The sequence below is a fragment of the Macrobrachium nipponense genome, chromosome 47 (assembly GCF_015104395.2).
Source record: "Macrobrachium nipponense isolate FS-2020 chromosome 47, ASM1510439v2, whole genome shotgun sequence".
NCBI classification, from domain to species: domain Eukaryota; kingdom Metazoa; phylum Arthropoda; class Malacostraca; order Decapoda; family Palaemonidae; genus Macrobrachium; species Macrobrachium nipponense.
Window position 1 is genome coordinate 33,897,280 of NC_087222.1, and position 15,080 is coordinate 33,912,359.

Genomic DNA, 15,080 nt, shown 5'->3' on the forward strand with positions numbered 1-15,080 from the left:
TGTTATTCATAGAACATAAATATTCCATCTCACTGAGAAGAAAAGCATGTTTTAAACATATAAAGTGAAGAGATGACCTTGCACAAACTTCGGCCCACTCTTCCACGCTTCAGGCACACAGGATTTTCAACCTGCCTCTAAATCGAAAACGACATCATTCAAGCGACTTTTACTTACCAATAGATGCAGAACTAGGGCTTATTATCACTAACCCGCCCCGCCCCCCCCACCCCCCCCACTCTCCTCTCTTCTCATCCTCGTCGCTCTTCTCTCTTCTCTCTTTGCGTCTCAATCCTAGTCATTTCTAGTAGAGTCCCCACCACACACTGAAACGGAATTCAGGACAATTTAAGAACATAATTTACCATTGTATTAACTACAACTATTCTTGTACATGTACACGTCTTACTCTAGGAAATACAAATTACTAAATAGGTACTTGTGTATAATGAAAAATTTACCCCTTGCCAGCTCAAGGTCATGGCTTGGGAAGAACTGGAATAGTAGTGTCATACGACTTAACTAGACCAGGACTGAGAAATCTTGGTTGACCGCCAACTCACCTGGAAGTTGAAAAGCATTCCGTCGAAGGTGAGATAATGAGGGTCTCCGAAGACAGTGCAGACGCCAGGGGCCTCTTCACATCTGGGGCAGCACTCATCCTCGGTTTCTATGCGCTGGAAAGGAAAGAATGGACCCATTAGGAGAACCGCTCAGAAATCTATATAAACCTGGTTGTGGCTTAGATCTTAAGTTTATTATTTTACCTGAATCTCTATAGTATTCATTTTATGATCTTAGCAGGACGAAGTAATTGATGATGGTAAGAAAATCAGGAGTGTAAGTTTATGATTCTAGAGGAATGAACTTGTAGCTTAGTTAATCATGTTTATTGACACAGCGACTTCAGAGGGAACATGTTTCTAGAGGAAAACATGCCCCCTCTGAAGCCACTGTGTCAATAAACATGATTAGCTAAGCTACAGGTTCATTCTTCACTTACTTTGAATCCTGGGGGACAAGGCTTGTTGCCATATTCGCAAGAAATGGTCCAACACGACGTTTCTCCGTTAGCGCATCTGCACGACATACACTTCTCCAACTGCCACTCCTCGCCGTGTTTGCGAACCATCCCCGGGACACGGCAGACGTTCTCCAGCTCTGCCGCAGCGCTGCAAGTTGGACAGCATTCGTTTTCCAGCACAATCTGGAACTCACGGGAACAGTTGAGGACGGGACAGGTGCGCCGCTGACAGGTGATATACCCATGGTGACAGGTGCAAACGGTGCATGGGTCTATGGTCCTCTCTCCTCCCGAGAGGTACAGGTGGCTGTTGAGGAAGCATCTGCCGTTGGGTGGGGATAGGAGATTCCGAGAACCTGAGGGAGAAAGAAGTGCGGCTTTGATTGGAATACGTATAAAATTTAAGCCGAAGGCCAAGCTCTGGGACCTATGAAGTCATTCAGTGCTGAAAGGGGAAGTGAGAGTAAAAGGTGTTGGAAGGTGCAACAGAAGAGAAGCTTGCAGTTGCATTATGACACTACACTGCACAGCAGGAGATGCACTGATGGTACTTAAAATGGATATTAAAACAAGGGATATATACATATATATAAAATATTGCCCATTTCACTATATAAAAACCATTAGTTTAAAACACTGCGCGCAACAACAGATAAATGCCTCCTTACCTATACATGTCTTGCAGCAGCTATTTGGAACAGGAACCTGCCTTGATGGTGGGCAGGACAAAACAGGACAGGCTTTCTTCTCGCAGGAGAGATTGCCTTTGGAACAAGCGCACTGGATGCACGGGTCAGCTCGAGAGGACACCGTCTCACCTTCAGGAACGCTGCGTCCTTCGAACCAGCATCCTACGGAGAGAAATCAGGGAGTGAATCTTGTGATGAAAAAAGGAAGCTATACATAATAGGAAGTCAATGATTATTAAAATAGAGAGGCCAGACGCCACAGATTCCTTGCATATGCAATCTTTGATTATTTTTAACCAGTTTCCAGTGTGTCAGAAGATTTATCCTATTGTTAAGACCGAAGGTTTGTTCCGCATATTGATCAAATAAAATGTAAAGTTGTTCTTCAACTTACCAAAAGGCCAGGTTACTGAGGGCAGCTGAGGTACTTTTACCTTAAATAGCCATAGAATAATACTTTTTTTTAAATACTTTTATCTTAAATATCCATAAAGGAATTTTTTTCTTTACAAAATTTAGGTAAAAAGCCAAATACGATTCACCACTATACCAGTCCCAAGACTAGATCAAGGGTGACATTTGAATTTATGGTTAGAAATCTGGTCTCTGAGTCACATTCCAGATTCCTCGAGTTGATCTGGTAGATTTAATCTGGAATGAGGTGAAAAGTGGAACAAGGCAGAGTCGGAGGAGTTGGTCAGCCATGTAAGGAAGACCTCCTCCAGGAGTTGGTCAGCCATGTAAGGAAGACCTCCTCCAGGAGTTGGTCAGCCATGTAAGGAAGACCTCTAGAAGCATTAGTACTTACAGGGGGGGGGGAGTATTCTGAACTGCTCACTTCACCAATCTATAGTGGGTGGTCTCCATACCACAAAATCTGACCTGACCAAGGCTGTAACAACTCCTGGGAATGTAAATGATGAAGATTCTAGTATAATTGTTCAGTTTTCAGTGACCACGATTTCAAGTGGAAGATATTGGGCTTAAAAATCTACAAATATAATACCATGTGAACAAGTGCTTGTGTACCCATCTGAGAGCACATCTTGGGTGGCCACCCCTTCCATCACTGACCAGACTCAATGTTTAGCTTAGCTAATTGGAGAGAAAGTGGGAGAGAAGGAGAGAGAGAGAGATAACAAAACCCTGTAAAAATCTACATCATGCATGACTTCCCCGCCCTGACGTGACCTCCTCATCCATCCCGGACGTTTCGCCGAACAGAAACAAACATTCTTTCATCAAGTTAACGCCTCTGGGACTTCCTATCAATGCCTATTATTATCTTCGTTCGTCTGTCGACACCACTCGGATAGCTTTTTATATATTCCCTTTATATATACTCTCGGTTTACAAGAACCCTGATACCTTGAGCTCGCACGAGTGGGTGCTGCTAGGGGCAACGTCAGGTGAATCGCGCACTAATTATTGACCTATCTACTAGTATTAATTATTACACGTATTATTATTATTCAGAAGATAAACCCAAGTTCTTATGGAATAAACAGATATGGTAGTTGATATCAACAAAGCTACCTTTTATATTAGTCTGTTAATTTGAGATCATCTCGATTTAATGCTTATTCCAGTATTATTCACTAAATAAAGTTGGCACATTTAACCTCCTTGCCCTGTGGGGCTCTTATCTCTACCACATTTTTAATAAAATGTTCGTGAATATGGTATAACTTTACGCACACTTGGACCTCAAAATTAAAAGTTCCCTTCTTTCTAAGCTGCTGGACAGTTATCCACGGGTCATCTAGGTACTCTATCCCTCTGTAGACAGTGATCTGGGGTCAATCTTAGTCACAACAAAGCTATGAACACAAATGATACCCTCAGAATACCCCAAGGTGAGATATTCTCTTTTGGATACCTGTAAATGGCACTCCCAGATGTCTTTGTCGAATGGAATATAAAATTCAGGCCAAACGTCAAGTACTGGGTTTCGTAAGGCTGCAAAGAACCTTAGGTAATGTCTACAAGGTTCCCCGCCCTCGTCTGTGAATTTAAAATGTGCCCCTGGGCAGCTGTGCCCAGTAATGCCCACGAGGGAATTAGTTTGTCACTGTTTCATAAGTCTTCTAAATAAAAACCAGTTTACCAGCTTATATAATTCGCAATAATGAGCTTACTGCAGAAGGTTGTATATGTCTTAGATTTATCAACCCAAACAGAATCTGTAGGCCTATGAGAGAGAGAGAGAGAGAGAGAGAGAGAGAGAGAGAGAGAGAGAGAGAGAGAGAGAGAGAAATTTCCTAGTTGTTTGTCACCACGTAAAATACAAATTTTCCCTATTGTTACGAGTTTCAAAAACTCCCAAAAGTTGGCCCTCGAGTACTGACCATGTTTCTCTCTCTCTCTCTCTCTCTCTCCTCGACAAACCCATCCAACCAAACCACCTGCTTAGCAACAGGGGGCCGCCCCATCCACGAAATTTCTCAGTACCCCAGAGGAGTCCATGCATCCATCATCAATCTTTTGACGCTACCCCACCAACCAGCCAGCCAGCCAGCCAACCAACTCTCTCTCTCTCTCTCTCTCTCTCTGTTGTTGTGTCTATCATCGCAGCTTTTATTAACAAGGATTATTATTCCTTCTACTTTTTTTTCTTAGTCTAAGGGGAGGAGACTGCGCTGGCGTGGCTCAGCACAACAACGGTTGAGGGAGCTGGATGAAAATGTATATACGAGAATGATTAGAGAAAAATGGATGAAAGCGGATGAAAATGGATGGAAGAACCGTTAGGATATAAGATGGGGGGTTTTCCCTCACCCATCCCCCACATCTGAATCTCGTTTTCTTTCGTTTTTCTTAATTTATTTGTCAATTTATTTCGGGGGAGTAATTCTGATCTATAGTAAATAAGCTCGCTTAGGACTAGGCCTAACTCACTCTCTCTGTATTTCAACCAACAGAAGAGCTAGAGAGAGAGAGAGACTTCACCTCTCTCTCTCTCTCTCTCTCTCTCCAACACCTCCCCTAGTCTCTCATAGTTAAAATACAGACATTAAATTATACCAACATTTATTACTGAATAATCCCCAGACTCCCTCAGTGAGGATATCCAACGAACTTTTGAGACCTAGAACCATGACATTCAAAGTCCCCGTGACTGCCAACACTTTTGTGGAGGATTGTACTACCTCGCATATCCTCCAAGACTTATTCCAAGGTGAGTAGATAGAGGGTCACAGTGCCCAGGGTAGGTCACAGAGGTAGGGAGATAGGTAGGTGGTTATAGGGATCCCCAGTGCCCAGAGGAGGGTTGGGTAGATAAGTAGGTGGGTATAGAGATCCCCAGTGCCCAGAGGAGGGTTGGGTAGGTGTGTATAGATGATTAGAGGGTCACAGTGACCCCAGAGAGGTCGAGGTAGAGTTGGGTAGATAGGAAGTGGGTATAAAGAGTTCCCCAGTGCCCAGGGGAGGTCAAGGTAGATAGGAAGGTGGGTATATATAGAGATCCCCAGTGTCCAGGGGAGGTCAAGGTAGAGTTGGGTAGATAGATAGGTAGAGCCAACCTCCCCACCCCCTAGTATGGCCATGGGCACAGCCCAAAGGAGAAAGAGGGGCATTATGCCCAGATGCCGATCTCGTAAACACATCTGGGCATCCCGGTGTTACGTGTTATGACTAGAAGCAGTTTAGTGCATAAACAGAGACTGCAAGGGGAAATAAAATGGAGAGAGAGAGTTGGGGTTTCCCTAGACCAGGAGGTAACTTTTATAAACGGTTGAGAGAGAGATATATACCCAATTTAGCTCGTTTCGTGACTTATTTTAAAATACAGAATTATACTTATCTGCTGTAGAAATATATTTCAGTGCAAAAATATATCAAATATATTTATTTTCTATCAAAGTAAATTGATGTTAGTGCACAAATATATAAAAATATATCGAATGTATATGTATACGAAACCTAAAAATTATCGTAAAATAAAATGCGAAAATAGATTCAGTTACCGTCAAAAACATAATCGTTAATGTAGAAATATATCGAACGTATTCCTTTAAAGTAAATACATCGAATCAGGCTTAGAATATAGTTATTCCGCTTAGAATATATAAATTATTGAAGCGTCCGTTACATAGACCGATCCAAGAGCCTCCTATCGGCCGCGCGAAGAACTGAACTCCTTTCTTCTTCTTATACTTCTTCTTCTCCCGACGAGAAAGTAGGAGAAGGGGGAACTTAATACTGATAAATATCTTATTAACATTGCAACGAAGCTCTGCCCTAATGCCAGCAGCTCAGACAAGAAGAAGAAGATGAAGAAGAAGAATTTGAAGAAGATGGTAAGTGAGAGAATAAACACAACCGCCATGATTATGGTACTAGGCCGCCTCATCTCGCTGGTTTTTTCTTTTTTAAACGGGAATTATAACGAATTAACGAGTTGCGCGCGTTTCTCGTTAATAACAACATCTCGTTGATCGTTTAGGAGTGCGCACGCGCAAATACACGTACACACGCACAAACGGGAAAAACGACACAAACAGCGTCACAATTTAACACGAAAGCCAAACTGGCCATTCTGACATTAAACCCTGGGAAGGTCACACTCAACCATCCTACCCTTCATTTGCTGACCCTTTTATTATGACAGTGACCTTTGGTGTGACCTTTTAGGGTCACGTGACCCAGAATTGACCTCCTCCTCCCTCTGGGTCATTTTTGACTGGAGCCGAAACATGAGGAGGTCAGAGTTGGTTAATGTATATATGTAGTGATGTATGTCAGGGTCTCGTTGTGACCTAATGTGACCTTACTGTGACCTCATTTGACCTTCGACCTTTTACTTATTATATTTCAGGGACAGTTTTGGAAGTGTGATGTATTAAATAAAATCTGTCTTGAGAGAGAGAGAGTATTAAAGAGAAACTGGGAGAGAGAAGCAGCAAGAAGAGAGTGATAGAGAAAGAGGCAAAAAGAGAGAAAAAACATAGAGAGAGAGAGAGAGAGAGAGAGAGAGAAGGAGAAACTGACAGAGAGGGAGAGAGAGAGGAGAAACCGAGCGAGAAAGAGAGTGATAGAGAAAGAAGCAAAAAGAGAGAGAAAAAACTGAGCGAGAGAGTGATAGAGAATGAAGCAAAAAGAGAGAGAGAGCGAGAGAGAGAGAGAGACTATAATTACCCAGAATTCATTCTCAGGAAACAATGACCGGAAAAAACAAGAGATAATAAAACAGGGTCTCTTGCAAAAATATATATATATATAAATAACTCTTTGTGTTTTGCGTAAGTGAAATGTCTCGTCTGTGATCAGGTATATATCCAAGTCTGAATAATAAACCCACGACTTTTTACAAATATCAGGGAACAAGGAGACGTTTGAGAGAATTCTGAAGTCGGGGTTGGTAGAGGAGTGTCATATTTGTGACATTTTTCTTAGCGTGCTGATTGTCACACAAACACAAGCACACAAACACATGCACACAAACCCACACAAACTTCCGCCCTTACATCACCATACTTAAGGGACCTTCAGAGGCGCCTAAGAGACCCTTTGAGACCTTTAGAAGCCCTTAGAGACCTGTAATGGCCCTTAAGAGATCTTTAGAGGCCCTTTGAGACTTCTAAGAGACCTTCAGAGCCCTTAAAGACTTCTAAGAGACCTTTAGAGAGCCTTAATGGACCTTAAGAGATCTTTAGAAGCCCTTTGAGACTTCCATGAGACCTTCAGATCCCTTACAGACTTCTAAGAGACCTTTAGAGATCTTTAGAGGCCCTTAGAGACTTCAAAGAGACCTTCAGGGATCCTTTAGAGACCGCTTCAATGATCTACACACACCCTTAGAGAGAGAGAGGCCTTCAGACACCTTGAAGCATCCTTAAGAGACAGCCTCAATGTCTACACACCTACACACACACCCTTAGAGAGAGAGAGGCCTTCAGACACCTCCTCCTTCCTTTCAACTCTCACCTTGGCACTTTTGACAGCACTGCCCCTCCTGCAGGGGCAAGGACCTGTAGCAGGGCAGGTGGCACTGGGACTGGGACACCGTCAGAACGCCCGACTGGCACTCGTAGTGGGAGCAGCCGTCTGTCCAGTTCGTGCCGTGTTTGTGCATCCTTCCCTCGTGGATGCATCCTGCAAGAAGAAGAAAAATACTGAGAGGGAGATGGCGAGGACTATACAGTAAGCTACAGAAGGACTTGTACAGTTATCTGTCTACAGGAGCACTTCTACAGTGATCTACAGAGATCCTTGTTCAGTGCTATACAGAATCACAATGCATGAGCAAGCAGCCCTGTCATAATGCTGGCTAGATTCCTGTTCAGTGATCTACAGAGGACCTTTTACAGTGACTTACAGGACTTGTACAGTGTTCTACCTTGCACAGTGATTTGCAGAAGCCCTTGTTATAATAATAGCTAGACTCTTGTACAGTGATCTACAGAAGCTCTGGTACAGTTATCTACAGAAGCTCTGGTACAGTGATCTACAGAGGTCCCTGTTCAGTGCTATACAGAAACAATGCATGAGAAAGCAACCCTGTCATGACACTAGCTAGATTCTTTTACAGTGATCTACAGACTCAGACTTACCTTTGCAATCCTGGCAGCAGGAGCCCCCTGCAGCCTCCAGCCTCCAATAGCACCCTTCCATCGAAGGGCATTTCCTCTTGTTGCAGACAACGATGCCGTTCTGTGACGGGAAGAGACAATAATCTCTCATTATATTGGACTTTTATATATACATATATGAGAGAGAGAGAGAGAGAGAGAGAATTATGGATTTATTAAAACTGAATTTACTACAGAGTTTGTCAGATATGATAAAAAAATAAAATATTTAAACTTTGGAGACTGAGAGAGATGCGAGAGAGAGAGACCTTACAGACCTTACATCTTGTTCGGGATGCCCCAGGTCCCTCATTGTGAGGCACCTATAATGTCTACCAGAGAGTTGCTAGTGCATCTTCCGGTATATTTTGCATCTCCCAATCTTGGATGGTCTGGGATGTAGCTTAGATATTTGTCGAGCTTATTCTTAAACACATCTACGCTCACTCCTGATATATTCCTCAGATGAGCTGGCAACGCATTGAATAGATACTGCATTGTCGACGCTGGTTGCGTTAGTGGGTTAATGTCTATGTGCTTTCCTTATTTTTCTGGTATAGTTTTGGGCACTATTAATCTACCTCTGCTTGCTCTTTCTGATATTTTTAGCTCCATGATGTTTTCGGGCAATGCCTTCTCTGTGTCCATGCCTGAATTATCATGTAGCGTTCTCTTCTTCTTTCTAGACTACATAATTTTAAAAATAGTAGTCTTTCCCAGTAGTCAAGGTCCTTAACTTCTTCTATTCTAGCTGTAAAGGACCTTTGTACACTCTCTATTTGTGCAATATCCTTTTGATAGTGTGGGTACCATATCATATTGCAATATTCAAGTGGACTACGAACATACGTTTTATAAAGCATAATCATGTGTTCAGCTTTTCTTGTTTTGAAGTGCCGTAACAACATTCCCATTTTTGCTTTACATTTTGCCAATAGAATTGCTATTTGATCATTGCATAACATGTTCCTATTCAACATCACACCAAGGTCTTTAATTGCGTCCTTATTTTGTGATTGTCTCATTATTAGGTCCCTAAAACTAAAGCATATAGCTTTCCTTCTCTATCTCCATAATTTATTGATTCGAATTTATCAGAGTTAAATACCATCCTATTTACCTCTGCCCAATCATATACTTTGTTAAGGTCTCTTTGTAGCGCGTTCCTATCTTCATCACAAGTAATTTCTCTACTTATTCTTGTGTCATCGGCGAAACTACTCACTACTGATTCCTTAACATTACTGTCTATGTCTTCAATCATAATAAAAAACAGTATTGCAGCTAACACCGTACCTTGTGGCACACCGGATATTACTTTGGCTTCATCTGATTTCTCATCGTTTGCAATAACTATCTGTTTTCTGTTGTGTAAAAATTCTTTTATCCATCTTCCTACTTTATCCACTATATTATGTTTTCTAATTTTCTTAGCTAATATTACTATGATCTAGCTTGTCAAAAGCTTTTGCAAAGTCTAGATAAACCACATCTGTTTCTTTTCCGTTTATCATATTTTTATAGATGTTCTCATCGGTGGACTAACAGTTGGTTTGTGTAATTTTTCCGGGTACAAAGCCATGTTGTCCTATATTAAACAAATTATTTTTTATTAAATGTTTCATTATATTTTTCTTCATTACCCTTTCATACACTTTCATAATATGAGAGAGAGAGAGAGAGAGAGAGAGAGAGAGAGAGAGAGAGAGAGAGAGAGAGAGAGAGAGAGAGAGAGAGAGAGAATTCATATATTGGAGTATCGTGATTTCATATGTATCTAATACACCTCTATACGAATTCAACGGTGATCTCTCTCTCTCTCTCTCTCTCTCTCTCTCTCTCTCTCTCTCTCTCTCAAAATCAATGTCCCACAAGACAGAACTGTACGAACTATCACGCAAGGGTGAATAAGCATGACTCACGAATGCATAGGTGTGTGTGTATGAGAGAGAGAGAGAGAGAAGAGAGAGAGAGAGAGAGAGAGAGAGTTCCCTCTTCCTTCTTTGTCCTGAAATACTTCAGTGACTAAGCCCGGCTGATGTGTCATACCTTACCTATTGATATTTCCGCGTCGAGAGAGAGAGAGAGAGAGAGAGATCGAACCCGTGACTGGACACTATACCGAACTGGTATTGTGAGTATATATCTTTTGACAGCAAACCTCCGCCAAGACGGGACGAAGCCATTCCTATCTCTCGCAAAATTGCGTCAAGTGTTGCCCAAAGCGAGGCCAATCTTCGTCCGGAGAGAGAGAGAGAGAGAGAGAGAGAGAGAGAGAGAGAGAGAGAGAGAGAGAGAGAACCCGTATATCCATCAACAGTCTATAAAAGCTGACGTCCTCACCATCATCCATCATGACGTCATCGATCTCAAGCAAGCGCGCCCCTGATTGGCCGATACCCGAGTAGACGATTCCCCCCAACCTCGATTCCTATTGGCCGAGCAGAAGGATGAAAGGGTGACGTCACCGGATGACGTCACTGTCTGTCTGGCTCTGACGTCATCGACGATTGTATCAAATGCATTGCTATGATATAGTATTGATCTATCTTCCTTGTTCAGTGATTCCTCTGAGGTCATAGAGGGAGGGAGGGAGGGAGGGCGTGGTCAGATGTGGCGAACTCTGACCGCGCCCACTAACTAACTAACTCTTTCTCTCTCTCTCTCTCTCTAAGTCACGTCGAGCTGGGGCCTTCAGACTTCAAACAAATATAGAGCGGCCTGTCTCATTCCACAAACAAACTCATTATCAACATTCTAAATAATCAGCCAATGTGCAGACTACCAGAGAGAGAGAGAGAGAGAGAGAGAGAGAGAGAGAGATTTGTATATCATTCTCCAACGTACACCATGAACTACCAATATATCTTTGTGTGTATTTATTATTATTATTATCTAACTAATTCCTATGCGACGCCGGTTTCACCGCAAGCCTTAAATTCCGAATGGAAGCAAGCGAAGAAACTATACTTCCCCGGGCTGGATTCGAACCCACACTGCTCGAAAGACAAAGCCTACTCTTTCCCCCGGACAGGGTTCGAACCCACGCTGCTCAGAAGAGAGCCTACTCTCTTTCCCAAAACAGGATTCGAGCCCATGCTGCCCAGAAGACAGAGCCTATTCCCTTCCCTGGGGCTGGATTCGAACCCCCGCTGCTCGAAAGACAAAGCCTACTCTTTACCCCGGACAGGAATCGAACCCACGCTACTCAGAAGACTGAACCTATCGTTTAAGACAAGAAATAAACCACATTTTGACTGCGTAAGCAAAGAATTAGCCTTGAGCTTAGATTAAAATGGCCTGGTGCGAGTGAGCAGCCTAAAATAGTATTAATAATTGACAAACAGACTATAAAAATTCAGCCAATCTTCTATAGGAATTAAAGTAGTTATTCAATTTACTTATAAAGAAAGTAGAATAGTAGATACTATGAGTTTGATTTGTGTTTTAACAAAAGACCACTTAATAAATCTAGTATCAGAGTTAGACAGAATTCCTTATCAGAATCCTCACCAAAGACACCATTAATATGACAGCGTAGCTCAAGAGACGACAGCCAAGGCTGTTGAAATACCCACGAGGGGAAGGCAGCAATCGACAATGGGCATTTAAGAGCGCCCCAGTCAATTGGGCAGAGAGGAATGTGACATCTGAACTGCCCTCAGGTGTCAGGCCGAGACTCCGGAGTGGTGGGCTCGCCATTTGGCAGGATAAATACATCACCAGATGCTGACAGCTGACAGGTGTGGATGTGTCCGCTAGCTGACGACATTGGCAGGTGAAACAACAAATACTATTCTCTCTCTCTCTCTCTCTCTCTCTCTCTCTCGGGACAACGTCCTGTCTCTCTCTCTCTCTCTCTCCCAAACAGGTGTCGATCCAATTCAAAACAGAATCACAGTGTCCACGAGCGATTAGCCTCAGGAGTTTTTTTTTTGTCTTCAGCTGGCCATATTGTCTCTCCTTCTTCTTCTTCTTCTTCTTCTTAATCAGAAACTCCAGGGCTTTTTGTTGTCTCAATAAACCATCGCTGCTTGTTGACATTTAATTTTTTCCAGAGCTGATGCTCTTTTAATCAACTCCCCTGTTTTTCTTGTGGCTAAGGCTGTCTTAAGCTTGTAACTCTATATTTCCTGTCCCTGGTTTGCAAACAGACATGCGCAGACGCAAACGCAGACGTGTGCGTGTGTCTTTCCGCGTAGGTTCGCTTCTGCATACAAGTTCGTACACTGGTATTATAATTCCTGCAGGTCTAGTAGGGAATAACTTCATCTAATGGCTATTAAGACAAGGTCACAAGGTCACCAGGGTCACGATATGTATAGATACCTTTTCTCCCGGCTTCTCCAAGACTGGGTCGTTTTAAATAATGGCTGACCTTATTGGCAACGTCTTTCCTGATCTTTCATCAAATAAACATATAAATTTTTATGTTTCTTTGTTAGCAATTTATTAGCTGTGATCCACCGAAGTCTGATGAACAGTCGCGTATCGAGTATTCCGTTACATACTTTGGCCAACAGATGCGCAGAATATGTCTATTCCGTTAAAGGACTCGAACCTGTTTCTCAGGTTTTTGAGGATACTGTCTTGGATACTGGGCCATAAGTTGTGTTTATATATATATATATTATATATATATTATATATATATATATATATATATATATATATAGATATATATATATATATAATATATATTATATATATATATATATATATATGCACACAATACCTATAACGCGTGAAAACTTTGACCAAGGCTGAATAATCCATCTTTACCTAATTCAGACCAACCAAGGATCCCGTAGCAAGCACCAACAGAAACGCTCGTCTTTCTGACCAAAACAAAGGCGTCTTCTTTTGTTCTCGGGACGAGACATCGCTGCCTATCTTGGGAATAATCTCCCTTTTAATGAGGGGAAAAAAACCTCCGTTCCCTCAAAGAGTACGAGAAGAATAACTCACTTTTAAGAACCAGAGCTATATTTGTCATTAGCGAGGTAGGTTGGTATCCCTGTGGGTATACGAGGTTGCCAACCCTTCCGAGATCCTGCTGGTAGGGATCTGGAAGGTTGGTACACCTGCTTGGAGTGAATTTGACAGTTTTAGGAACAGTTGCTTGCTAATATCTTCTCTTTCTCTCTGTCTCTCTCTCTCTCAAGGAAGGGTCTTTGTTGCATCAATGTGTGCGTCATGGTAACCATGGCAACGGGAGGAGAGGGGCCTCTCTCTCTTCTCTCTCTCGTTAAACTGTTGCTTGCTAATCTTTTATCGCCATTCTCCACTCACCAATTCTAATCAAGACCAATTGGCTCTCTCTCTCTCTCTCTCTCTCTCTACCACCCAAACCACATTGCCTACTAGCTAACCAAACACCCCCCCCCCCCCCCCCCTGCACAACCAGCCTCCCTGAAGATAACAAAAAGACAGGGGCCAATAAACTTCAACGAACAAACCGTGACGTTTTTTTCCTACTTCTAACTATACTTTATTCTTTATTATACTAATATTTGATTCATTTAGTTTTTCTCAGATACTTTTGTCCTTTTTTTTTTTTTTTTTTTTTTTTTTTTTTTTTGCTAGTTTTAATTTCGTGTTTTTTGTTTTGTTGTCTCTAAAGTCAGTTTTTTTTCTACCAGAATTTTGTCATTGGAAGAACTTGGCTTAAAATTCTTTGTAAAGAAAACTGGAGAGAGAGAGAGAGAGAGAGAGAGAGAGAGAGAGCAATCACCCCCCCAACATTAGCTGTACTACAAAACTCCAAGGGAATCCCACGCCTCGATTCGAAGGCCCCCGAGCCTACATGAGGTCGTTTTTTAAGTTAACGAGGTCGTTTCCCAAAACCCAGAGGTAGTCATCGATTCCCAGAGTTTCTTTTTTTTTTCAAATCCACGAGGTCGTCCTCGAATCACTGAGGTCGTCCTCCAATCTCCGAGGTCAGCATCAAGTCCCCGAGATCGCTCACAAGTTTCAGAGGTCGCCCTTAAGTTGTCCCCAGATACGAGAGGTCGTCCCCAAGTGCCCAAAATCCTGAGGTCGTTTTGTAAGTCCTCGAAGTCGTCTTCAAGTCCTTACGGTCGTCTTCAAGCTCCCGAGGTCGTCCCCAAGTCTCGGAGATCCGCTTAGGATTCCAACCAAGGCCCCTCCTCAAAGGATCTGGTAGTTTACCTCGTCCTCCAAGTCCTCCCCAAAAAAATCCTTACCGAGGTCCTCCTCGAAGAACTTAGCTCCTCTTATCCTCTAAATCCACAAAAAAGTCCTCAAAGACTGAAGGATACTCACCTCGCAGACGCACTCCAAGCAGGGGTTGTCTTTGAAGAGTTCCTTGGGCACTGCCACGGCCTCTCCCTCCTGATGGCACCGCATGTTTTCACCTGAAGAGAGAGAGAAAGAGAAGGAGAGAGAGAGAGATCAGTGTCAGTCACATGAAACGAAACTCATTCAAATTAGCTCTAGGTAGTTTCGTCATTTGGATGAAACTATTGTTTTAAAAACATTTTTTTTAAATCTAAACTCATTTCAGTCTATCTGTGGCTTAGATGAAACTGCACTGAACTTATTTAAATCATTCTGTAGGTCAGAGACAACGAAACTTATATGAAATGTAACTAAACACAGGAAGTTATAAGTGACAATCACCTCATTCATATGACCCACCACCTGCTTGCAGGAAACTAATATATATATATATATATATATATATATATATATATATATATATATATATATATATATATATATATATCAAAACCTGCATAAATGAATAAAAATATTTTAAATCATTTTTTACGTT

General features: G+C 42.2%; 1 protein-coding gene across 7 annotated transcripts in view; it reads right to left on the minus strand.

Moving 5' to 3' along the window:
• LOC135204858 (BMP-binding endothelial regulator protein-like) overlaps positions 1-15,080 on the minus strand; it is a 57,497-nt gene that overhangs the window by 11,577 nt on the left and 30,840 nt on the right. For all 7 annotated transcript variants that reach the window (XM_064235076.1, XM_064235075.1, XM_064235078.1 and 4 more), the window contains 6 exons: positions 14,570-14,661; positions 8,268-8,367; positions 7,642-7,809; positions 1,693-1,875; positions 1,004-1,380; positions 564-677 (listed from right to left, as the gene is read on the minus strand). In XM_064235076.1, coding sequence (XP_064091146.1) covers positions 564-677; positions 1,004-1,380; positions 1,693-1,875; positions 7,642-7,809; positions 8,268-8,367; positions 14,570-14,661 — 1,034 coding nt within the window. The remainder of the gene's footprint in view (positions 1-563; positions 678-1,003; positions 1,381-1,692; positions 1,876-7,641; positions 7,810-8,267; positions 8,368-14,569; positions 14,662-15,080) is intronic.